We start from the raw sequence: 25,593 nt of genomic DNA on the forward strand, positions 1-25,593 counted from the left end.
ATCTTTTTTTGAATACCCAAATGACTATGTGACTATTACCTTCAGGGGGATCAGGGCCTCTCAGGTGAGCCAGGACTACCAGGTGAGCGAGGTGTTGGAGAACCAGGGCCCAAAGTAAGTCCTCTTTGCACTGCTGCACTACTCCTGCTGTTACTTCCTGTAGTCAGAGTAATATTAAGAAAAACTGACCACAAATCCACATATAATACTTAATATGAATCTTTGGCCACACCTTTTGTGTTTTCAGTCCCCTTGACACAAGTGTACAAGCACTTAGATATGCAGCCTGTTTTTACAAACATCTGAAAGAATGGGGTCTTTCTAAAGAGCTCAACGAAAATTTGAGTGTGGTGATGTAATAGGGTGCCACCATAGCAGCAATTTCTTCTAGATATTCCTCAATTAACTTTAAGTGGTATTACTGCAAAGTTAGAGCAATATTTTATGAACTGGAAGATGCATTTTATTTCATTTGGACAACTGTAGGTTAGCCACCAATCCTGCTTCCAGCCTTCATGCTAACCCAAGCTAACTGCCTCCTAGCCATAGCTTCTTAATTAAAGACAACATAACGCAGATATTCATCTTCTTAATGTAGCTGATTGTATTTGCATAGTTTCAACCCCTCTGGGACTCTTTTGTGTCATTTTGCTGTTTCAGGGTGACCCTGGAGCTGAGGGGTTATCAGGTATACCTGGTCAGCCAGGAGAAGATGGAATCCCAGGACCAAAGGTAATGAAGCCTGATGTCAGTCAGTTTTCTGCTTGTTAAATGTACTTTAAATACATTTTACCAGTCTGTCTGTCCACTGTGTCATTTACTGATCAGGGGGACCTTGGGTTACCGGGGCCCCGGGGAGCTGATGGGGCTCCTGGCAAAGGTGTCCCAGGAGAGAAGGTAACAGTGTGTCTGTGTTTCAGATCAGATCTCCATATTTTGTTCTAGAGGTTATAAGCACTTAGCCACAATCCAGAAGATTGTTTACAGGTTGTTTTGTGTTATTCTGACAGGGAGACAAAGGGGACCGGGGGTCCAGAGGCCAGCAAGGTGCAGTCGGTCCTGTGGGGCCAATGGGCCCAAAGGTATGTGTGTGTTTACCAGAAGCATTTTAGAAAAAAATGTCATAATAATTTTACACAGCAGTCAAAGTGATATCTGGAGACTGAGAGAAGCATTTCACTCACACTGATGATGTTATTTGGAGTTGTTTTTGGATTACTGAGTGTACATCAAGTCAAAGTAATATTGTTGCTACATAAAATGCACATGCTTTAAATGTTGGTCCAAACTCAGAAAAAACAAAAACAGGCTTTAAGAAGCACCTTATTTCCAACATGGACCTACCTGCAAACCAGAAGGTTAATTAGTGAACTAGTAAATTCTTAAATGGAACCCCCCCCCCAAAAAAAAACAGAAATCTGCTGCTACAGTTACACAAACAGCACATCCGTCCCTCCTTCCAGCCATCTATTTTGTACAACTTCAGAGTGGTAGGGGTGCCTGGAACATGTACGAGGTATAGGTTGCATCTGGACGTGTTACCGGCCCATCCAGGGTGCAAGCAGTGAGGAAAGAGAGAAAATATAAAAATGTATTAAAAAATTTACAAAATTTGAAATTGTTCTGTTAAAGTGTATGACTGATACCATGGTATCCGTCAGGTTCTAAAAAAAGGCCATGATTAGATATTATCATGCATTCAGGGAATTATTTTTAAATGGCTTTGTGTACCGTTATCTTTCTAATAAGTGCTTTCTCCTCCAGGGGCAACCAGGAATTATGGGGCTACCAGGTCCAGCTGGACTTACTGGCAGGGGTATAGCGGGGGCCAAGGTAAATCAAGGCTGCATAACTAAAGTTGGTGTGACTTTCAGTAATAGTATCAAATCAAATCAAATCACTTTTATTGTCACATCACATGTGCAGGCACACTGGCACAGCACATGCGAGTGAAATTCTTGTGTGCGAGCCCCACAAGCAACAGAGATGTGCAAACACAACAACACAAACGAGCAAAATACAAGAATGGCCAACCTGAAACTAATAAATATATGTACAATATATAATAGTGTATGCATTTCTGGATGTGTATACTAAATATTTTCCTACGTGTGTGTGTGTGTGTGTGTGTGTGTGTGTGTGTGTGTGTGTGTGTATACACATTTTTACAAATTAAATAGTAAAAAAAAATAAAATAAATAATAATAATAATAATAATAATAATAATAATAATAATAAAATATATAAAATATACAGAGTTGAATATGTGCAAAACAAGTGGCATTTATATACAGTGTGGAGTGCATAATGTTGAAAGTAACAGCTTTACTTCTGGGTTTTGTCAGGGAGAACCAGGTCCACAAGGTCCACCCGGAGCTGTGGGAGACCCAGGAATTGGTTCACCTGGATCCAAGGTCAGTTCACTTCCGGTTTACTCTTCAGTTATCCTCCCCAGTAAAGTATGTGAGTACAATTAAGTTTTGGTTTGTAGGGTGACAGAGGGCCACAGGGCCCCCTTGGGCCACCTGGACTAAAAGGAGAAGGTTTCACTGGCCCCCCAGTGAGTATCAAACCAGATTACAGCCTCTTTTATCAGCACAAGACTCCAAGTAATCACACTCAGGTTTCAATGTCAATTGAAAAAAATATTCTTAGGGACTTCCCGGGCCTCCTGGCCTGATGGGAGAGACTGGACCAGATGGGATTGGTTTACCTGGAACAAAGGTAAGTAAAAATACTGGCTTTTTTAAAAATTATTATTATGGAGTAGTTCTCTTCACCTCTTAGGAACATTTAAATAGATAATTTAGATAGTCAGATTTTGAAAAGGAATAAACAGTTCCCCTGTTTACTCTTCAAAGCACCTTGAGGCAACTGCTGTTGTGATTTGGTGCTATATAAATAAAGTTGAATTGAAGTCTTACCTTTTATCTGACCTATTATCCAAAAGCTTCTGCTTTCTTGTTTGATAAAAAATACAAATAACGACTTTTTCTGACTTTCCTTTTGTTGCTGTGATGATTTTGGTTTTAAACAGTTTTATTTGTGCAATTAATAATAGTTTTAATTATTGCATTTTTCCTTTTATTTTTGAAAATCTGTATGTTGTTTGCAAGAATGCAAGACTGCATGTCTGTCTGTAGGCATGTACACTTAAATGAAGCATTTTGTAACTGTGCGTTCTAAAAACTGATGCACAAATAAAGCTATTATCATTATTGCAAGTATCAATAAATATTTAATAACTTACGTTCAGGGAGAAAGAGGCTTGCCTGGGCCTCCTGGACCTGCTGGGCCACCAGGAATCGGGTTACCTGGTCCAAAGGTAATCAGAAATGTAGAAAACAATGGATTTTGTTGTATTTTTGTTGTCTTAAGTAGATATAAAGTTTTCTTTTCCTGCAGGGTTCAGCTGGCCAAATTGGACCACCTGGTCCACAGGGGTTACCTGGAGAAGGGTTACAAGGACAAAAGGTACCATTGTCACCTGTCACTCACATTTATTCACTTGCAGCTGAATTATTGAATGTTTCTATAAGTACATTTTAAGTAATAATGAAGATAATAAAGATTCTGATTTAGGGAATTCATGTTTGCTACACTCTGGTAACACAGTGATAAAAGAATTGCTGTGTTTCCATTGAGTCTCGCAAACTAAATAATGAGTTTTCTAACAGGTTTGGTTGGATTTTAGCTAAGACATATGAACCTACATTCCCTCCTTTTATGCTGTGGTCATTAGCAGCAAGAGAAGCACACTGGAGTTGTTTTGAATGAAGATCTGATAGGGTCAGTAAGTTTTTCAGTGGATCTATGCAGTTTTTTAGAGACAGGTATGGAAACAATTGTTGCCATAAATTTAGATATCATTATCTCACTAACATTAACCATAAAGGTCTGAAAGGTCACACAGGGATGAGTGACAACATGAACTCTGCTGAATGTTTACAGGGCGAGTCTGGATTTCAGGGGATGCCCGGCCCCAGAGGTCCTCCAGGACAAGGTCTGCAGGGTGATAAGGTACCTTGATGTTCGCAATGTGGGAAGTGAGGAATTATTATGTAAACTAAAGTCAGCACTCAAATAAAGGTGAAAGATAATCTATGCAGTGTCATCACCTCAAACATACAGAAGCAACAATGAATGCAAAAGATCATGTTGGGCAGAAAAATGCGATTCTGGCCGATATATGAATGATGGGACATCGTTTGCTATAACGGCTTTACTTTGTCATTTATACACTGAAAAAATTAGTGTTCTTTTCCTCCTGCAGGGGGACCGAGGGTTCAGAGGTGAGAAAGGCAATAAGGGAGACAGAGGGGAACCTGGAGAGCCGGGCATCATCGGACCTCTGGTACTGATATATTTTTGCCAGACATAATACTAACTTTTATTTCCTTCTCTGAAGAAAGTCTTGATGAATTAAGAAGTCATTCTGTAACTGTAGGTTAACAGAACAATTTAAGTCAGAAAATGCTATAGTGTTTTCCTAAATAATGACTTGTTTTAAATGACAGGGCAAAACAGGACAGAAGGGGGAACCTGGACTTACAGTAAGTATGAGTACACTTAAAATAGCTCTAAACCAATTAAATCTCAGATTATTTTTTCATTAGACGCTGGTACTACCCACATGAGCTAATGGTTTGCTGATAATCGTCTAGACAGCCAACTGTATAATCTTATATAGGGACACTATTTAAGGTTTTTTAGCCTGCGTGCTGTTGCTGCAGATCTGCAAACCACTTTGTAACCCACCTCCTGCCAGCTCATTTTATGCTGTATTTAACATAATGTCATGTCTGTTGTCATTGATGCATCGACTGTGTCTTCAGAAATTATTGAGTTTTTCTCCGCATGCGGAGATTTAAGTAACAGGTGGGTGTGGCTTCTGTGACTGAGTTGACACTTAAGGACATCTGCTCTTTCTCACATCATACATATCCAGGGTTTAGAAAAAAAGGCATGAAACTCAGAGTTAAAAACCTGAGCTTGACACTCACAGATATTATTTGTTTGTGTTGCCATATTTAACATCAGCATCCACAACAGTAACAGTGCATGTTAGATGTTATGGAAATGTATAATAGGGTCCCTAACTTAACCAATAACATATGTTAAAAAGACAAATAAAAAAATGTGTTGAACCACCTCTAAAATATTGTACTCTCTTTCACAGAGGGATGAAATCATCAAAATAGTAAAATCCATCTGCAGTAAGTCACAAAATTAAGTTTGTGAATCTTAGTTTTCCTTAAATCAGTCACCAAGGATTAGTTTCCTCTTTAGTCATTAACCTTTATTTGCTCCTCTGGTCGTGTTTTTGCTCCATGTCATCAGGTTGTGCACTGACGTGCCGCCAGACACCCTTGGAGCTCGTCTTTGTGATCGACAGCTCAGAGAGCGTCGGCCCGGAAAACTTCAACGTGATCAAAGACTTTGTGAACGCCCTGATCGACCACACCTCGGTCAGCCGGGACATCACTCGTGTTGGCGTGGTCCTCTACAGCCACATAAACATGGTGGTGGTCAGCCTCAGACAGGAAGCCAGCCTCGATGAGATCAAGTCTGCTGTGCATTCCATGACCTACCTGGGCGAGGGCACATTCACAGGCAGTGCCATCCAACAGGCCAACCAGGTGTTCAAGGCAGCCCGGCCAGGTGTGAGGAAGGTGTCGATCATCATCACCGACGGACAGGCCGATAAGAGGGACTCGGTCAGTCTGGAGAGCGCCGTGACAGAAGCCCAGAGAAGCAACATTGAGATGTTCGTGATCGGAGTGGTGAACAAAAGCGATCCACTGTACAAAGAGTTCAAGAAGGAGCTCAACTTCATGGCCACTGACCCCGACAGTGATCACTTGTACCTGATCGATGAATTCGCAACACTTGCAGGTGACTGGCCTTGACACAGGCTTTATGATCTGATAGTTTTGTCTGACTGAAATGCAGCAAAAAATGCTAAGTAAAAAGCCTAGTATAATACAATAAAGTGGATTTAGAAAGAACCATTTTACTTTAACCAACTGAAAACCTGCAGCTGTGATCCTACTTGATTCTAACACAAGGAGAGCACAACCAACGCAGAAAACCAATAAACAAGGCAAACCAATTCCCGTAAGAAAAACTGCAATCAATTCAAAACCAAGCAAACTTAAAAAATATAAATAGTTTTCTTTCGTATTGGAGTTTGGATAAGTCATGCGTCTTATCCAGAGATTCATGAGTTTAATTTTCCACACAATACTAACATGTTTTTGGCATCTGAAACGCTGCTTGTTAAGCGAGACTGAACATTTATCATTATAAAGAAGTGAAGCGGGCACAGATGTCTCATTTTCCTGTTTTCTAGCATATCCTCAATCTGCACCTGAACATGAAAGTAAATATGATGAACCTGAAACTGGGGAACGTCTTGTATTTGTGTGCTTTGGTTCAGAAATACTCCCTCAGAAAAACTGCTGTGTTGTTAAATGCAGAGTAGAACTGTCCATTTGTCTTCTGGTGTTTGCAGCTCTGGAGAAAAAACTTTTGAGTCATATCTGTGAAAACGGAGAGAGACACTTGTTCAGCTCCATCCCGAGCTCGGGGCTTCCTCCAGGAATCCCAGAAGTCTCCAGCAACGCTCGAGAACCGCCATACAGGACAGACACGGACACTCCCACTTTCACAGGAGACTTCAGGAGAGTCCAGAAAATGGTGAAAACGTGCTGGTTTTTTTAAACTTTGTTCTGTGCGCTCAGACTCTGTTGCAATATCGAAAGGACACTAAAATCATCTTCACAGTTTGGTGACTTTTTCTCTAGCGCCAACAGCAGGTCAGATTTTTCTTTATTCAGGTGAAATATCAAAACATTTACCAATTCAAAAACTCAGCAAATGTTGCCATTTGTCTAAATATGCCAACATGCTCAAGCTGAAAGCACCACAGTGCTTAAAACATTCCTCTTGGGGTCATCAATGAGTTACGAATAACTGCCTAAAGACCCTAAAATATTTTCTTCTGTTAATATTTATATCAAAATTAAAAAAGCAAAACAAAATGTGGACCACATTCTTAAATAACTCAAATGGCTGGTGATTGTTTCCCTCAAAGTTAAAGACTCTTAGTAAAATGTATGTAAATCTCTGAGCTCTTGTGTAAATCTGTTGTCTTCAGCTGCTCTGAAGCTCTGCACCACTTCCCACAGATTTCACTCAGTGACTATGACTAGCTCAGGTGTCGCCTGGTGACCTCTGTACCTCTCTACAGTAAGATAAACTAAACATTAAAATATTTTTCTGTGCCTGTTTCAGCCCGGCCCTCCTGGTTCACACCCTGACGGTGAGTCCACCTCTAGAAAGAGGCCGACGATGAACAGTAGGACCACCTTAGAAACTCAGAGGCTTCCGTTCTTCGACAGGGAGCCCTTCAGGCCGGTAACAGAGTTCCTCCCACAGTTTGATGTGAACAACCCCACACACGATGTGGTGATGACCGGAGCCATCGGGCCAGCTGGTCCTACTCTGAAGACTCCGCCTGAGGAGAAGATACCACCGGTACCAACTCCGCCCCTGCTGTCCTCTGACAACTTCCTATCAGGTAACTGCTGACAGTCTGCAGCAGAGACTGTAAGATGGAGAAATAAAGGTGTCCCCTAAAATGATAGATAAAGCCTCTTCTGTGCATCTAAGTAGTAGCTAATGTATTTTTACAAATTCTAATCATTTTTATCCTAAAGTCAGCCTACATGTAAGGTTTGTTCCTGTTTTGATGAGAAGACAGATGTCTTTTGAGTTCAGTCTATGACTTTATCTGATGCACTATTTCTGAGTTGGGAGATCTGACTTCCTGGAATCTCATCATCACTTCAAGGTTTCCTGGAACCAGTAAATCTCCTGGATCTGTTGGCAAGAAATCAAATAAGCGTTACTCATGTTAATCCAACAAACAAGCTTTCAGACATACAGTGAATATACAGTGGCTTGCAAAAGTATTCGGCCCCCTTGAACTTTCCCACATTTTGTCACATTACAGCCACAAACATGAATCAATTTTATTGGAATTCCACGTGAAAGACCAACACAAAGTGGTGCACACGTGAGAAGTGGAACGAAAATCATACATGATTCCAAACATTTTTAACAAATAAATAACTGAAAAGTGGGGTGTGCGTAATTATTCAGCCCCCTTTGGTCTGAGTGCAGTCAGTTGCCCATAGACATGCCTGATGAGTGCTAATGACTAAATAGAGTGCACCTGTGTGTAATCTAATGTCAGTAAAAATACAGCTGCTCTGTGATGCCTCAGAGGTTGTCTAAGAGAATATTGGGAGCAACAACACCATGAAGTCCAAAGAACACACCAGACAGGTCAGGGATAAAGTTATTGAGAAATTTAAAGCAGGCTTAGGCTACAAAAAGATTTCCCAAGCCTTGAACATCCCACGGAGCACTGTTCAAGCTATCATTCAGAAATGGAAGGAGTATGGAACTGGACGAGCTGCAGAGATCTACAGCTCAGGTGGGGGAATCTGTCCATAGGACAACTATTAGTCGTGCACTGCACAAAGTTGGCCTTTATGGAAGAGTGGCAAGAAGAAAGCCATTGTTAACAGAAAACCATAAGAAGTCCCGTTTGCAGTTTGCCACAAGCCATGTGGGGGACACAGCAAACATGTGGAAGAAGGTGCTCTGGTCAGATGAGACCAAAATGGAACTTTTTGGCCAAAATGCAAAACGCTATGTGTGGAAGAAAACTAACACTGCACATCACTCTGAACACACCATCCCCACTGTCAAATATGGTGGTGGCAGCATCATGCTCTGGGGGTGCTTCTCTTCAGCAGGGACAGGGAAGCTGGTCAGAGTTGATGGGAAGATGGATGGAGCCAAATACAGGGCAATCTTGGAAGAAAACCTCTTGCAGTCTGCAAAAGACTTGAGACTGGGGCGGAGGTTCACCTTCCAGCAGGACAACGACCCTAAACATAAAGCCAGGGCAACAATGGAATGGCTTAAAACAAAACATATCCATGTGTTAGAATGGCCCAGTCAAAGTCCAGATCGAAATCCAATCGAGAATCTGTGGCAAGATCTGAAAACTGCTGTTCACAAACGCTGCCCATCTAATCTGACTGAGCTGGAGCTGTTTTGCAAAGAAGAATGGGCAAAGATTTCAGTCTCTAGATGTGCAAAGCTGGTAGAGACATACCCTAAAAGATTGGCAGCAAAAGGTGGTTCTACAAGGTATCGACTCAGGGGGCTGAATAATTACGCACGCCCCACTTTTCAGTTATTTATTTGTAAAAAATGTTTGGAATCATGTATGATTTTCGTTCCACTTCTCACGTGTACACCACTTTGTTTTGGTCCTTCACGTGGAATTCCAATAACATTGATTCATGTTTGTGGCTGTAATGTGACAAAATGTGGAAACGTTCAAGGGGGCCGAATACTTTTGCAAGCCACTGTAAAGGCTGGACATGGCCACAGTGACTTCACCCATTGGTTAATGAGATTGTAAATCTTTGAGCCGAGTATTTTTGCTCTTGACCTCTTGGTAATCGTTATCAGAGATCAAAAGCAAATGCTTACTGGAACTGAAGAACTGGTTAATTACAAGTACGGCCCACGCTAAAGCATGCCCCGCTTTGTCATCATTTCTAACTATTACAGGGATTTAATTTAAAATACTAATTATTTACAAAATTAGCATTTTAATCCAATTGGAATTTACTGGGTAAACAATTAGAGTGAGGCCTTAAGTCATCAGGAACTTGCAGATCAAGGGAAGCAAAAATGTTTTTTGTTTTTTTTTCTCTATCTAAAAGAGCCGCCCCCTGCTGGAGAATATCCATCAGTGGCTCTGAGCAAGAACTGTCACACAATTTTAAACATGCATTTGAAACTATAGGATTCATATCTTATTTTTCAAAGACATTTCTGTACAAACGCTGTAAACACCTGCATTCTTCTTACTGCTCTGATGCTTCAGAGCAGTAAAATTAAGCTTTTAAATTGCTTTAAAAAGGTTGCTGTTTCAAACAGCTGTCACAAAATGTGATAATATAGGGATAGGTATCACTCAGTCAACTGGATGATTTAGGCAGCAAAACATGACTGGAATCAACCCTAAATACCACTTTCAAACAGAACACTGAAGGATTCTCTCATAATCATGATCTCATGAATCTTGTAAGAATTGAACTGCCTTGTAGGGCCAGAAATATTGGTCAGTGTTGTCCAGCAGCTTTTATTTGGATTGGTGTAAACCTTGCTACAAACATTGATGGTCATCAGAGGATCAAAGCAATCCTCTAATGTAATTCCTCTGTCTACACCATGAAAGTCACATTGTTGATCTATTAGAAACTGTTAGGTCCCACATTTTGATTCTAGTGCCATTTTCAGTTTCTCTCCCAGATGTCCTTAGTTCTGCAGAGTGCTTAATATATTACAATACAGGAAACTTTAAACCATGTTTCAATGCTTTATTTTGCCCCTCTGTCCTTGTCCCATTAAACAAAAAAAGAAAACATATTTACCAGTAACTGAACACAGCAAAAGAATAAGAGTCCCCACAGGGCTGCTAGCACAGGTGTCGTCTCTGATAACACTATTTTTTGTGGTCTCTAGCCGAGCGCTGCACCCAGACCCTGGATCCAGGGCCGTGTCGGGAATATGTGGTGAAGTGGTACTACGATCCCACGGCGAATTCCTGTGCTCAGTTCTGGTTTGGAGGCTGCTTAGGGAATGACAACAAGTTTGATACTGAGAAGAGCTGCAAAGAAGCCTGTGTCAAGGCCTGACACGCACATGCCTGCAGTCACACACACACACACATATGAAATGCTTAGAAAAGATTTTGATTCAAATTGATGTGAGATTTACCAGAAAGTTCACTTCAGTAAGTGAGTACTCTTGTAGTTACTTTGACACGGATAGATAAGCAGCTAATGTTAGAAAGCATCATTAAATCAAACTGAGTTTTAGGTTTTAAATGTAGTGGACTACTTATTTGTGGTATTTGTCTTAAAACAAAGAAAAAGAGGAAACAATTTTTATGTCACTTCAGAGCTCTGTTAAAATACCACTAACTTCTTTACGAACAAGAAAATGTAACTTTTTTATAATGCAATGTTTTTTAATGATACTTTTTATGTGTACGTTTATTTTTAATACTTATAATGTCATTAAAAGATCAAATAAAAGTGTACCTTTTAATCATGAGCATCCAAGTTTCATCCAAGGCTCTTAGTTTAAGGTTTGTGCTGAATAGACATGATTTTTCCCCCCTCTCCAAATACAAACAAAAACAAACAAATAATGCTTCTAAAAAATGCTTGGTGTATTTTTAGATTATTTAGCTTTAGATGTTAAACAAAGAGACTTAAGTGCTGGGGAACTGGAACCTTTCTTAAAATCAGCCCATTTTCATGGGATCAAAGATAACTGACAACACAGGTGTGGGTATACCTCATAAATTAAACTCATCTCTGGGCGATTCTTTGTTTGAAATTTCCACTTGTAAGCTGAAGCCATGAATGCACAAGTAGTAAAGTAATCATAATGAAATAATGCAAGTGATAAATTAAAAAAGCGAGGAGTGGCCAAAGCAGCATGTGTGTCAGACTTCCTTCATGAAGTTTTAAAAATAATAAATTTTAATAAAATCTAATTACACTTGAGTCTTTTGTGACATTTGTTTAATTTTAAATCTATTGTGTGTAACATAGAGAACCAAGTATATTAAAACCGTTTTACCTTCCAAACATTTGACCGTACCCACCCGTTAAAGAGGGACTCATTAAGCTCTGAGCTGCAGCAGCTAATTACTCTGCCGACAATTTCCCCAGATCTTGCTAAACAAGATCCAAAACGAAAATAACAAAAACACCGACAAGAAGCAGATGTTCTGTTGCTGAAGTTGAGAGCATTCACCTCCCATAAGAAGCACAATTGGAAGATGACTCAGCGCGAGACACTTGCTTCAAGCCAAAGTTTCAAATTGGACATGATTACATGTAATTACGGAGGAGAGGCTGCTCTCAGAACAATGCATCTTCAGCTTGAGACAAAAAAAAAAAAAAAAAAAAAAAAAATCATATGGAGTGCCCATTTAGCTGTAAGGCGTCTTCTTGTTGACTTTGGGGTAACGTCTCCAGAGAAATGTAAATGGCTGGTTTTGCTGGGCGAGGGTGGCAGGTATTATTTTGCATCACTGCTGCCGTCAGAACCGTATCGTGCTAAAGTTAATTAAATGGGAGAAAAAGCAAAGGAATCAGTGAACAAAAGCGGTGGAAAAAATTTTTAAAAAACATTTTAATCGTTAAACTGACTGTACATTCATTCAGATCGAAATTCACAGGAGAGTTTTTAAAAAGAGCGGGATCACTTGTAGAAGACGAGGGAAGAGGTCATGATGATGTATCCTGGCTGCTGCGCTGGGTTTGGATCCCGTCCGTTGAACAAGCCAAAGTAGACGACAGTGTTGGATTCAGACCTGCTCATGTTGAGCTGTCGGGACAGGAAGAGAGCCGCACAGTATTAATAAAACCAGTCTAATGAAATGACGTGAGGTTCAGTCTCAGAGACTAGTCAGGATTTACTCGATTAGATCAGGAGTCTTTGGGGTCAATAACTCACTCGAGAATAATAAAGTGCTCCTTTATTCTAATGGGTACAACTTCAAATCAAGTGCTTCTCCTCAGCATGACTTCAATTTGAGGTTCTTATAAAACTACTGAAGAAGAGAAGCCCTTAGAGAAAGCACTGTGTAAGTGTGTAAGCGACGCAGTGATGAATTCCCACTGGCAGATTTCACATTGTGTCCTTCTTACAGCAAACTGATTGTACTTTTACTTTTTTCCTACTCTTGAGTCTGTTTGATGTCATAAAGGGGATATCCCTTATATGTTCATGGGCCCCACCCATCTGGATTCAATTCTTCTGTCAACACGTGGAAGCCAATCAGAAGACAGTCAGCTAAAAGGAATGGAGACGAGAGCTAGAACGATTTCAGACAGAGGGACTGCATCAAGGCCAAGAATAAGACTAGGATTATTTTGAACTGTCAGTCATGCAAAGCTTCTCTATCAGAGGCCAGTAATGTCAACATTGAGCTGGAAATGAGCATAACAGAATATTCAGCCTAGTGCAGCTGTGCATCCGTTTTGAAGACTCTCCAGCTTTTAGACAGTTTTGATTTCTCTTTGTTATTGTGGACACCACTAGAAAAAAAGCTCACGCAAAAGCGTATAAGATCTATTATTGCCACATCTGTCCTTAAGAAACATGAAATTCTCAAACTTTTTTAAAGCAACAGTTCTGTTGTGTTAAAAAGCTATAAAGCATGGCTCGATTGCCAGTAGTCTGCTTACTGTGGCTGAATAACATTTTAGGACGGTTTTGTTGTGGGTTTCATATTAAGAGGAGCTTTAAGTCTGGCATTTCATAAATATTTAAGGGATGAAATGAGAAACTTGGTGGAGAAGAACCAACCTGTTTGGTGACGTCAACCCTCCACGGATTCACCTGTAGTCCATCACACCAGCCTCCACGGCCGTACAGCCATGTGCCGTGTTCGTTCGGTACAGCGCCCTCTTTGACGCGCATTGCACAGCCCAGAGCCGTTCCTAATGGTCCCAACATGACATTAAAAGCGTTTGATTTCCAATTTGCACCGACCAGTTTATTTTTAAGGCTTTAACAAGCACCTTGATAAACAATCCTCAGGTACATTTGTAGGTTAGTTCATCAGCAGAATATTTTTTAAAATTAAAAAGAAATGTACAGTTTGAGGATTTCAAATTCATTTTTGTGGATAGAGTATCGATCTAGTATTTTTAAATTTGGATGGCAGGACAAAATTAAACTTGTCCTGAGGACTCAGACCACTGATAACTATAACATCTAAAATCTTTAGCAGTCATGCAGAAAGCATCTTTTCCTCACCTGCAGAATCAAATACGTGGGTGTTGTTATAAGCAGCGTTGATCACGAAATGGTGGGAGGTGACACAAAATTCTCCGCAGCCGTTCTCGTCGCTGCCGTGTCCTGTGATGACAGCGTACAGCTCCACCTGAAAACAGACATGCAGCCAATGTGATCCTCCACAGACAGCTGTAAACAACTAGCAAAGACTGTATGTAAAAGATGGACGTAGCCATCGTGACTTCAACCTTAAGGACTCTGAAGATATATTACATTGAAGCCTTAAGCTGCGTTTTCACCATCGACTTCATGGCGTTTTTCTTGAATAACTGTTTAGCTCATAAATTAAGTTAGCAGTAGGGTTATTTTCTCCATAAACTTCTATCCAGCCTGACCCCTGGTGGCCATTGCAAAGAATGCAGCTGGAAGTTACGTCCATCTTTTAGAAACAGGCTTTGACATTTTGTTGTTAACATCATATCCGATACCTTTTTGGTGGACGCTGGGACAGTGAATTTGATTGGCTGGTACCTCTTGTTGTAATTTTTGTCAAAGGTTCCTCCATCGTACAGTGACATCACTTTAAAGGGATGAAAGCTCTCCACAAAGTTTCCTGTGACAGAGAAAAAAACCAAACAAAAAAAATCTGACGCAACATCTTCCTCTAGATTTACAAATTATGGAGCTTTAATAATCCTGATTTTTTATGCGTTTAATTGATTATTAATGATATATTTTGAATATGCTTTAGCATCCAAGTGGTTTAAACATACATTTTAAGATCATATCCTGGTTTGTTTGCATGAGAAAGATTTCCTCAGTAGTGCCAATTTGTGCTCAGCGCACACACTCATGACCTGGTTGTAAAATGTAACAAGCTTCCTGCTGCAGTTTGATTGCATCATCTGTGTTATTCACCTGTCTGATTGGTGCCACTGAACCTCAGATTGAGGGAAACAATCCAAGGCATCGCCCAAGGCACGGTCTTCATAGTGAAGGTGCATTTATTGCTGTCCAGCAGGGGGATCAGAGGGGACACATCCGTCAGCCAGCGCCCGATACCTCTGGTAAAATAAGACAAAAATCATATTGCACAAACTAATAATAATGATAATAATAATGACAATAATAATAATAATAATAATAATAATAGGTTGCATTTATATAGCGCTTTTCGGGGCCCTCAAAGCGCTTTACAATTCCACTATTCATTCACTCTCACATTCACACACTGGTGGAGGCAAACTACAGCTGTAGCCACAGCTGCCCTGGGGCAGACTGACGGTCATAGCTGTGCTATCAGTGCTTCCCACGAGCTTTGTACCTGCGGAAGGCAGTGATCCATCGACCCAGCTCCATGTTGCAGTACGGACTCGTGCGGTCGCAGCAGACAAAAAGCTGCACAGTGTGATCCCACTGAGCGCATGACGAGTCTCTCTTGCCCGGACATGACAGCGATGCATCAAGCTCCAACATGTCAAAGTCCAACAAGTCTGTGGACAAAGTACTTTTTAAAAAAAAAAATTAAAATTAAAAGAAAAAAGAAAAAAAAGAAAAATCATACATTTTCCATCTTTCTTATATGTCAATGTTCCTGCTGCCGAGAGTCGACCATTCACCTATTCCAGTAGGATGTTAAGTCACTCTGTGTATATAATTTTTGCAGTCAAGATGCCAAAAACTGCTCTTTAAAAAGAAAAAATTAAAATAAATAAAATTTTAAAAAAAAAAAAAATCATTTGAAACTCCAGAGTTGAGAAGCCCACAGAGGGGCTGCTCCCAGTCCCTGCCACCAGGACAATGAAAAATGTTCATATTTGAAGTTAAGGTGAATATCCAACATTGGTTTGGGGTGTAAAGAGTCATGATAGGCAAGGCAAGTTTATTTGTATAGCACAATTCAACAACAAGGTGATTCAAAGTGCTTTACAGAGACATTAGAAACAAGAACAAATAAAAAGCATGATTTAAAATTGATTAAAACAAGCAAATAAACTAACTAACTAATTAACAAACAAACAAACAAACAAAACAGTATATAAAATCAAAACAGATAAAATCAGAACAGTAGATAAAATCAGTAGTTAAATGTAAGTTTTGAAATTTAAGCTTAAAGTGTGGATTTGGTGCTTTATTCAAATGCAGCTGAGAACAGGTGAGTCTTCAACCTGGATTTAAATAAACTGAGTGTTTCAGCTGATCTGAGGCTTTCTGGGAGTTTGTTCCAGATATAAGGAGCATAAAAGCTGAATGCAGCTTCTCCGTGTCTGGTTCTGACTCTGGGAACTGATAAAAGACCGGATCCAGATGGTCTTTTAGCCGCAAAATGATCAGTTTTATTTTAACAATATCTGATATTTCTTTTCTGTCACATGAATCTGATTAAAGCGTAATGCTTTCACAGATAAAAATCAGTCTATTACAGCAGCATTATATGAACAACTTTTCTATCACAATTAACCTGATTATGTAATTAACAGTTGTTTTGATAAACTTACCTATAGACAGGTCGACTGTGGCCACGGCTCCTTTGTCCCCTTGCATTTGGACTTTATCAAAGACAGAAACAACTTTTGCAGGATTCTGGAGTTTAGTCTGCAGATCAGCAAAGAAATCAAACCTGGAGACGAAGCAAAAGTAACTGATTAATGACAAAAAACCAAAACAAAACAGTGCATCCATGGAGACCTTGTACTGGTGACTACAAACTACATCAAATGCCATAACCAAAATATCTATTTTGAGGTTCATTATGCATAAGATACAGCAGTTTAAAAAAAAAAAAAAAAAAAAACCCCAAATACAAAACAACATAAAAATTTACTATAAGTTTCATCCTTTAGAGGTGTCACATGTCCTGTCTTTTGTGGGGGGTGAGAAAGGCCATGGGCATTGATTTTAGGAAGTCTTCTTATAGCTCATCACCTACCATCATTACAGCTGCTGATATTGAGATTGTGGAGAGTTACAAGTATTTAGGGGTTGTTCTTGACCTCAAACTGTGTTTTGAGCCTCGTGCTGATGCCACTACCAAAAAAGTTCAGCAAAGACTGCTCTTCTTAAAGATGATTAGATCTTTTAATGTCTCATCTGAAATGTTCTCCTTGATTTACAGAAGTTTTATTGAATCTGTTATTTCTCTCTGTATTGCTGCTTGTTTTGGTAACATGACTCTGAAGAACAAGAATAGTTTTGGGACTTTTGGTAAAAACTGCCAGCAAAATCTCAGAGCGTTGGCAAGACAGGCTTTTGGCCATGTATAACGAGCATGTGCTGAGGAAGGCTCGCTTTATGGTTGTAACAATTGACTTGTTGCCCTCTGGCCATCGTTTTGGAGTACCTGCAAGGAAGACCAAAACAATCCAGGTTGCTTTTATCCCTACTGCAACCCGTTTACTTAATGGCATGTCTTGTGGCTTTTTAATCATTGTTTTGTTTATTCTTATTGCTGCTAAACTGATTTCCCCCTGTGGGACAATATAACCAATGTAACCAAAGCAGCCGACGTAAAGTGGCTGCATTCAACACAAGGAAGAAGAAAGCTACAAGACCAAATGTTCCATCTTGCAGTTCTAAAGAAATTGATCAAAACTTCAATTAGCATGTAGGTTTTTCATTCTACATAACTAACCTCTTATTGTTATTAGAACTAAAGACTAGAAACTTGAGACAGAAAAAAGGCATAAAATAAATTACTCAGTGGAACTTCTATTATAACCGTCTCTGAAGAAGGCCTGGTATTGATCATATGTATATTAATCCTAAAATCAAAGTGCTACTCAATTAAAACAAAAAAAGTTGGATTCAGATTCCATCTGTGAAATCTAATAATTAGTTAAATTCCAGTTAAAACACTGGAATAAAGCTTCTAGTGTCCTCTTGTTACATTATAAACCGTAATCTTCCAGTAACCTTCATGTACTTACCACTGGGCCTGCCAGTTAACAAAGCTGAACGTGGGGTAGAGGAACCAGCCCATCTCAGCCAGCAACCCCTGTTTGTCAATGCTGATGAAGAAATTTGGGGACGGGGTGTTCTGGAACGACACATTGACCAGCTTTCCAAACCTGAACAACAAATCGGAACATCAAAACAAAAACCATTACTGTGACCTTTTAGAAGAACAGTTAGTCCTTGTACGTGAATGTGAAGCATCAACATCAGGAGGCTTTTAATCCTGCAGGTGAGCCGATCTTACCGGAGCGTCTGAGCGACCGCAGGGTCCTGATGCACCATGGCAGCTGGGATGCTGAGCAGCGAGAAACACTCATCCCCAACACAGTTCATATCCTGGAGTGGATTTCCAGGGAGGGTATAGACGAGGACACCGGAGGCATTGGACTTGGCCATGCTCTGAACCTGAAGGAAAACAAATCAGAGAGGATGAAACTGTTACAGACCTCAATATTAATAATTAATGTCTATGCTTATGTAATTAATGCATTCATAGTTTGGTCTATAAAAGAAAGGAAACAGGGAAGAATTTGAGGCTACAATGCTGAAAACTGCTGAACTTGACATTTATGGTAAAGGTTTGTGTCACATAGATTTGAAGAAGAGAAAAAAAAAACAAAAAAACAAAAAAAAAAAAACACAACATTAAACAAATGGAACATTTTTATTTTTCACCAGAAATGTCTGTGGTCTTAGCTTCCTGATTTCTCTGTGCCTAACTCCTTAGAGTCATATAACAAGGGGAAGAGTGATTTGACTGAGAACCATCAGCAGACTTCATAAAACCAACTATCCACAGTGTCCATCCCACACTTTGATATATGCTGTGAAAAACAAATCCCCATTGATAAGTTGAGCAATCTGCAGCACAGTGGCTCACGGGTGCATGTCTTTTGGGGGAAAAGTCTCCAATAAAGGTTTTAAAAAATATATCTAAATTTAAAACTTTAATAATCTCAATAAAGACATATCTGCCTATGAATCTGTCAGCAAGGGGCAAAACTTTTGATACTGGAAGCTTTCTGGTTCCACTAGTGGTCCGAGTGCTATTGGCCAATCATGTTTGAGCAGGCTTTGACTACATGTGGGTAAACAGTCTGTGTAGAGAGCAAATGAGGGATTGGATTTGCTGAAATGCAAACCCAAAACTATCAGTACAGTCTGCCAATGATTTAGTTTTTGTTTTTTTAAATCATGACATTTATATATTTTTCTCCTCATTCAAACAGATGATAATGATGATAATAATAATAATAATAATAATAATAATAATAATAATAATAATAATAATAATAATAATGGATTGGATTTATATAGCGCTTTTCAAGGCACCCAAAGCGCTTTACAATGCCACTATTCATTCACTCTCACATTCACACACTGGTGGAGGCAGCTACAGTTGTAGCCACAGCTGCCCTGGGGCAGGCTAACAGAAGCAAGGCTGCCATATCGCGCCATCGGCCCCTCTTGCCAACACCAGTAGGCGGTAGGGTAAAGTGTCTTGCCCAAGGACACAACGACCAGGACAGAGAGCCTGGGGATCGAATTGGCGACCTTCCAGTTACAGATATGCTTCCCAACCCCCTGAGCCACGGTCGCCCACGTGGGGGGTCAGTGTACAGCTTTGATGTCCATCAGCTACACCGGAGACCAGGAAGTGTTGGCCTCACCAGCCAAAAGTTCCCAAATTATTAAGAAATAAAAGTCAAATAAAAACCAAGAATTATTGTTTTCAGCCTCTCAGCATGTAGACTTGTGGTTTCTCCTCCATCGTTTCATTATTTTTTTCATTGATTTTTGAGTTGCCTTTCAATTCTGTCCTTTGTAGGTTGATCATTTTTACTTCCATCAAATGATATAGCATACCTTCATCCCTAACACATTACCCAGCCCACATCTGTATAGATATCCAGCATGTTTGTTTTTTCCATTGAGATCTGATGTGTTTATGTAGTCAAGCTTTAAATGTCAAGGAAAAAAAAAAAAAAAAAAAAAAAAAAGCCTTTTAAGTCTCCGGATCCTCCCAGTTCGATTTAATTTCACTGAACTTCAAGCACGTCACCACAGAAGTCAACAAACTGGAAGCGAAAACATTCATTCAATTTGACACTAACAGACCTTAGTGAAGAAAGAACAGTTGCCTTCAGACACCCAGGCCACAGCACCTGCCACCGAGGGGAAGGTTTCACACCCATCTCCAGCATCAATCACTGTATAGGACTTTGAGCCCCAGCGTGCCATGAGCCAGTCATATCTGGCATCTAGTCTTTTAATGATCACAGGCATCTTCCACTCTGCAGGGGGGAGCCAAGAATTACAAATAAATGATTCCTCTCAACATTCCTCTGCATTCTAAATATTAATATCTATTAATAAACAGACCTGAAATTAACCTTCTGACTTCACTCCTCTAAAAATCAGGCAGGTCAAGAGAAAAATCAGTTGCAGAGTCTGATTCCATGCACTGTCTTACCCTCTGAGATGAAAGCAGCCTGGGAAAGACCACAGCCGTGTCCCATGCAGCTCCAGTAGTAAAGCACTCTGGGGATCCAGTTACCCAGAGCAAAGACGGGCACCGGAGAGAAGTGCAGCCTGGACAGAACCTCCTTTTTACTGCAGAAACGTAAAAGAGGCAAGCGCACGGATGGTTATATTAACTCAGGAAGAACCATAAAACCTTATTTTCAGCTCCAAGTTTAAACTCTTGGACTTCAAAATAATCAATTTATTTCATACAGTTCATCTGCTAACTTAGGGGGGGGGAAAAAAAAAAAAAAAAAAGCCATTTTAGTCACATGCCTTCTGATTGGCTGCACTTCAAAAGCAGAAGATCGGAGCATCAGGTGGTTGTGGTTTCTGTGTCTTAGATCAGCGGTCCCCAAACTTTTTTGCACCACAGACCGGTTTATCACCAGTGTGTGAATGTGTGTGTGACTGAATGTGTAAAGCACTTTGGGGTCTTTAGGGACTAGTAAAGCGCTAAACAAATACAGGCCATTTACCATTTATGTCAGACAATATTTTCACAGACCAGCCTTTAAGGTGTGGCGGATAAATACAACAAAATAACACCAGTACTGGTAGCAAAAAAAAAAGAAAAAAGAAGATTTATTCATAACACACAGGAAAAGACCCAGGGAAACTGAGTTAACGATAAAAAAGATAAACAAAATAATGATAAAAACCTTGAAAACCATAAATTTCACACTCGAGCCTCAACTCTTGCAGCACGGTACCAAACAACTCACAGACAGGGATATCCCCTGTGACATCATACAGAACCAAGAAAAACTGTCCAACACAAAGCACTTAGATGTGTCTGAAGCTTTTGATGGCCATATTTAATGCAAGCATCCACCATTTTAAGTGCACATATTTGAAAGTAAGAAAAATCCTTCATAGGTTAACTCTAAACAACCCAAGAAAATGGTTAATACAATAAATGTCACTCTGGCAGTGACATTTGGGATCTTGCTCATGTTAATAAAACATTGAGATTTAAATAAAAACATCATGTTTTCCAATAGACTAAGGAGTTCTAGGTACTTTTTACTTCTGCTGCGCTTCCCTTTTTTCCCAGTGCAGTTTCCTGTGTTTGGTACAGTATGTTGTCACTATTATTAAGATGGTTCCTGTTTCACATAACCGATTATTTTACAGCTTTGAGGATTAATGTTCCTGAAAACTGTAAAATAAAATATCAGCCTCCTGTGCAAGTTTAAAAAAAAAGGAAGTATACTCTGCTCATTTAATCTTCCAAGAAACTTTTTAATGTCAAAACTGTTTCACAGCACAGAGTTGAAATAAATGATGAAAGTGCTAAAATTATCCATCGTATGAAATCTATATTTTATGATCTTTTGGAAGGCCCTGTGTGTTTCACGTTCAAATAGAAAAAGGTAAATTTCCAGTTATATAAACTGAAATTTTATAGTTTACAGACAAAATTAACTTATGGATGGGAATGCATTAGAGAGGAAACAAGTGGGTCTCAAAGCTTTATGGAATTTGAACCAGAGCAGAAAAGAAGTCACATTTCACAAGTCTGCAGGTTTTTTGTTGTTAAAACTGTTTAATTTTTAACGGGCGACCGTGGCTCAGGGGGTTGGGAATCGCATCTGTAACCAGAAGGTCGCTGGTTCGATCCCTGGGCGCTCTGTCCTGGTCGTTGTGTCCTTGGGCAAGACACTTTACCCTACTTGCCTACTGGTATTGGCCAGAGGGGCCGATGGCACGATATGGCAGCCTCACTTCTGTCAGTCTGCCCCAGGGCAGCTGTGGCTACAACTGTAGCTGCCTCCACCAGTGTATGAATGTGAGAGTGAATGAATAGTGGCATTGTAAAGCGCTTTGGGTGCCTTGAAAAGCGCTATATAAATCCAATCTATTATTATTATTATTAATTTTGCATCTGAAGCTCTCAAACTGTCTTTAAATAAAACCAGCAACTCCAACTCTATGCAGTCACGTGAAAATACTAAGTACAGGTTCTACTATTCAAATGAACATGATCATCAGCAGGTATTAGCGCCCACTCAAAGTACAGACCTCAATCTGACTGAAATGCTGTGGAGGGACCTTAAGAGAGCTGTGCATAATTTAATGCTCACAGGCCTCAGTGAACTGAAGACGAGTGGGCCAACATTTACCCCCCAACAGGGACAGAGGCTGAAAGTCACACACAGAACCATTACTTCAAAGTTCCTACTGCTAAAGGTCGTTCTACAACTTATTCAATCCAATCCATTATTATTATTATTATTATTATTATTATTATTATTATTAATTTTGCATCTGACTTAGTGTTTCACAGTAGGTCTTTTGCCACTTCAAGTTGCTGAAGCCAAAGATTTAACCAACCTGCAAAAATATTAAAATTGACAGAAATTTATCCCCAAGTGAACTTTCAAGCACTTTAAATGATTTATATTTGTCAGTCATAATATGCACCACATTTGCTTTGTTGCTCCTGCTGATATTTGTGTTCTGTTGTGTTGTTTTATTACCCGATCCATCATCCTCTTCACTATCTGTGCAGTGCTTTGCATGTCATTTCTGTAGTGATGTTGTGATTCCATTTAAAAGTGGGTGTGCTGAAATATTTCCAGATGTGTACAGCTGTTCTTTTAAGCCTTTTTTCTGTTCCATTTTCACGTTTAGCTTTTAGCCTCTAGTGGAGGTTGCATGTTCTGAATCCCTGTCCATATCTAACATTTGACAGAAAAGCGAAGTTTAGCCTTGTGCTTCAAAACTAGACTGTGCGTATGTAAAGTGAGCATAGGTAACTCCACCACCCACAACAGAAAAATTTTGCATAAACAGCTTCAGAATATTAATTAATTTAATATAATTGTATTGACACTGAGTATGTTTTACTCAGTGCAGGTATGCATTGCCAAGTGCTATTAAACATCTGTTTTCTATCACCACTGGAACCCAATTCGTCTGCCTTACAGCGAGGATGAGTCCTTCACGCTCACCTGTGGGCGGCGGCCCGCAGCACCTGCTCCCGCATCCAGAGAACATCATTGACCACAGAGTCGTCCAGGGATAGGAAGAGCACTTGTGTGCTATTCGGAAGTTCCTCCACGAGACTTTTTAGCGAAGACTCTGAGCTCCAAAGGCACTCCAGAAACCCTGAGTTGTTGGTGAAGGCGTGGATCACCAGAGGTCCCCTCAAAGCGTCGGGCTGGAAGGAAAACTCCCCATCCAGAGTTGGTACTTTGAACGCGTCCGCCGGGTCACCGGGCTCCGGCCCTGCGGGAGGTTGCCGAGATCTCAAACTCACCGTGCTGTCACCTTCGGTCAGCAACACCTGGCGCCTCGGTCTCCCTCCTGTTTCAGCGATATGAGCTGCCACAACAATCAGGAACCACAACAGCGCAGACTTTGAACGCAACAAAGCCATGTTCCCGGTGTAAGCTAGTGCCCGTGAACTCACCACGAACAACCGAGGTCGGACATCACTTCGCCAAAAGTTAACTTAAACTTAAAGGGTCAGAGTCTTTTTTAGCTGTCCCCAGACGACCTGTGATTTCCTCCTTCCACCTAATCATGACATCCAAACATTTGAGCTGGAGGCGGGCCGAGCCGCTGTCTACGGCAGCCCTGCAGGGACACAGGTCTGGGAAAGCGCAAACGGTACTTTTAACGGAAAATGATCTGAAACAGAGAATTTGATTGGTCGTCAAAATAATTAAATCTGTCGTGATAAAACGCTTAGTTGAGGCGGAAAACAATAGCAAAACAATAGGAGACAATAGCTGCAAAACGACTAGCAGAAATAAATTTTCAACATCTCGCGAGATTTGATGATGACCTGACCTATTTCAGAGAAATGTTTTAAGACCCCTGATTTACCCCCCCCCCAGTTGTGGTAGATAGCTGTTGCTCCTTGTGCCTGGTTCTGCCGAAGGGTTCATCCTGTTAAAAGGGACATTTTTTTTTCTTCCTACTGTTGCCAAGTGCTTGCTTATCGGGGGAATTTCCTTGTATTATTGTAGGGTCTTTACCTAATAATATAAAGCACCGTGCAGGTGACTGTTGTTATGAATGGGTGCTGTATAAATAAAACGTAATTAAACTGAATCGTATTCTTTTATCTCAATAAAAATATTTAAAAGGTTATCCGACACAAGAGCCAATTCGAGAACTAGAGTATGCCATTACAACATATATTGGTTGCTATTATTAAGAAAACTATTCAGTTTTATCGATATAAAGTAAACAATGTAAAGTACAAGTATAATGTAGCTCTTTATATAACCGTAACTCATTCATCAGGACATTTTCTTGCACATCTGCTAATACAAAAACTAAGGCATGTCTCAGAGAGCTTCACCATATCACAATCATGTCAAATTTGAGGTTACATATTGAGAAATTAAGATGTAAAAGGAAGTACAAAACCAAATAAAAATAGATTATAAAAAAGTGGTGGTTACATACAGCAACAATAAGCTGCTAAATGCACAAATCAGAGTCCTTTAATCTTTATTTATTTATTTTATTTAGGACAGTGCATGTTAATGAACATAAATGTAAAACTAAAAATTACATGAATGTAAACATACCAGATTATAGCCAAGGGCTAATTTCCATCTGTTGTCCTTAAGCATAAAAAATAGACATAATAATTCATAAAAATTCATCATTCATTCATAATAAAAACTCCATCACCAAACTTACACATTCACACCATTCTGTTCCCAAATAAAACATTAAAACTATACAACTCATACATGATCACACACTTTTTGTCCGTAACCAGTTTTTGACTCTTTTACTGTTAATTTAACGATTTTCCATGTGCTGTGAAGATGTTCCAATTATATCATATAGCGTAGTCTGATAAGCATTTTAGCCAGTGTTAAAGTAGTCCAGTTCAAAACATTTCTCTGAACAAGTCACACAAGACCATTTAGAAGACGTACGTGCAACAAGTGACTCAGAATAATTGCCGGAGATGAGCATCAGCCCTCATCTTTCACTCACACAGCTGTGCGTAAAAGCGCGCAAACGTTGCGTAAAGGGACCTCGGCAAAAGAACCGTGGATGTTGCTCTCTTCATCTGAAACTCAGCAGTGAGGTGTGATCCACTTGCACACAGATATTTATTATCTGTGTTCCTGGCTAAGTACACACAGTCTGCAGTGATGGAAACGCTTAAACTTGTTTTCATTTCTGTGCTGCTTCTGTCAAACGTTTTCTGTCAAGATATGGATG

The 25,593-nt window shown here is 39.9% G+C and overlaps 2 protein-coding genes across 5 annotated transcripts in view; one reads left to right on the forward strand and one right to left on the reverse strand.

Annotated features, from left to right (window-relative positions):
* col28a1b (collagen, type XXVIII, alpha 1b) overlaps positions 1–11,254 on the forward strand; it is a 25,468-nt gene extending 14,214 nt beyond the window's left edge. For both annotated transcript variants that reach the window (XM_085292567.1, XM_085292566.1), the window contains exons 19-36: positions 46–114; positions 661–732; positions 829–897; positions 1,011–1,082; positions 1,765–1,833; positions 2,346–2,414; positions 2,492–2,560; positions 2,656–2,724; positions 3,257–3,325; positions 3,406–3,474; positions 3,952–4,020; positions 4,274–4,354; positions 4,518–4,553; positions 5,180–5,216; positions 5,341–5,895; positions 6,515–6,699; positions 7,297–7,582; positions 10,618–11,254. In XM_085292567.1, coding sequence (XP_085148693.1) covers positions 46–114; positions 661–732; positions 829–897; positions 1,011–1,082; positions 1,765–1,833; positions 2,346–2,414; positions 2,492–2,560; positions 2,656–2,724; positions 3,257–3,325; positions 3,406–3,474; positions 3,952–4,020; positions 4,274–4,354; positions 4,518–4,553; positions 5,180–5,216; positions 5,341–5,895; positions 6,515–6,699; positions 7,297–7,582; positions 10,618–10,790 — 2,118 coding nt within the window. In that variant the 3' untranslated portion in view covers positions 10,791–11,254. The remainder of the gene's footprint in view (positions 1–45; positions 115–660; positions 733–828; positions 898–1,010; positions 1,083–1,764; positions 1,834–2,345; positions 2,415–2,491; positions 2,561–2,655; positions 2,725–3,256; positions 3,326–3,405; positions 3,475–3,951; positions 4,021–4,273; positions 4,355–4,517; positions 4,554–5,179; positions 5,217–5,340; positions 5,896–6,514; positions 6,700–7,296; positions 7,583–10,617) is intronic.
* ngly2 (N-glycanase 2) lies at positions 11,100–23,994 on the reverse strand. Of its 3 annotated transcripts, none has more exons than XM_085292571.1 (13): positions 23,349–23,994; positions 20,342–20,481; positions 19,987–20,162; positions 18,113–18,273; positions 17,841–17,981; positions 16,413–16,534; positions 15,239–15,407; positions 14,833–14,978; positions 14,403–14,527; positions 13,936–14,062; positions 13,483–13,616; positions 12,377–12,498; positions 11,100–12,227 (listed from the first exon to the last, which is right to left on the reverse strand). In XM_085292571.1, the coding sequence occupies exons 1-13, from the start codon at positions 23,774–23,776 to the stop codon at positions 12,212–12,214; spliced, it is 2,007 nt and encodes a 668-aa protein (XP_085148697.1). In that variant the 5' UTR covers positions 23,777–23,994; the 3' UTR covers positions 11,100–12,211. The 3 variants fall into 3 exon arrangements, with proteins under 3 accessions (XP_085148697.1, XP_085148700.1, XP_085148699.1); XM_085292574.1 differs by having other exon boundaries at positions 12,326–12,498; positions 23,349–23,993; XM_085292573.1 differs by lacking the exon at positions 11,100–12,227 and having other exon boundaries at positions 12,285–12,498; positions 23,349–23,993.
* Positions 23,995–25,593: the final 1,599 nt, after the last annotated feature.

The sequence above is a fragment of the Mchenga conophoros genome, linkage group LG11, assembly GCF_057382185.1.
Source record: "Mchenga conophoros isolate Kocher_MC1m ecotype Shallow Benthic linkage group LG11, M_conophoros_male_GT1.1, whole genome shotgun sequence".
In the NCBI taxonomy this organism is placed as follows: Eukaryota; Metazoa; Chordata; class Actinopteri; order Cichliformes; family Cichlidae; genus Mchenga; species Mchenga conophoros.

Bases quoted from the DNA above. Each gene is read 5' to 3' on its own strand.
- ngly2 (XM_085292571.1), bottom strand. From the start codon at position 23,776: ATGGCTTTGTTGCGTTCAAAGTCTGCGCTGTTGTGGTTCCTGATTGTT. The intron at 20,163-20,341 runs GTAAGACAGTGC...TCCCCCCTGCAG, and splicing joins GGCTGCTTTCATCTCAGAGG to AGTGGAAGATGCCTGTGATC. The intron at 14,979-15,238 runs GTACAAAGCTCG...TTATTTTACCAG, and splicing joins TGGATCACTGCCTTCCGCAG to AGGTATCGGGCGCTGGCTGA.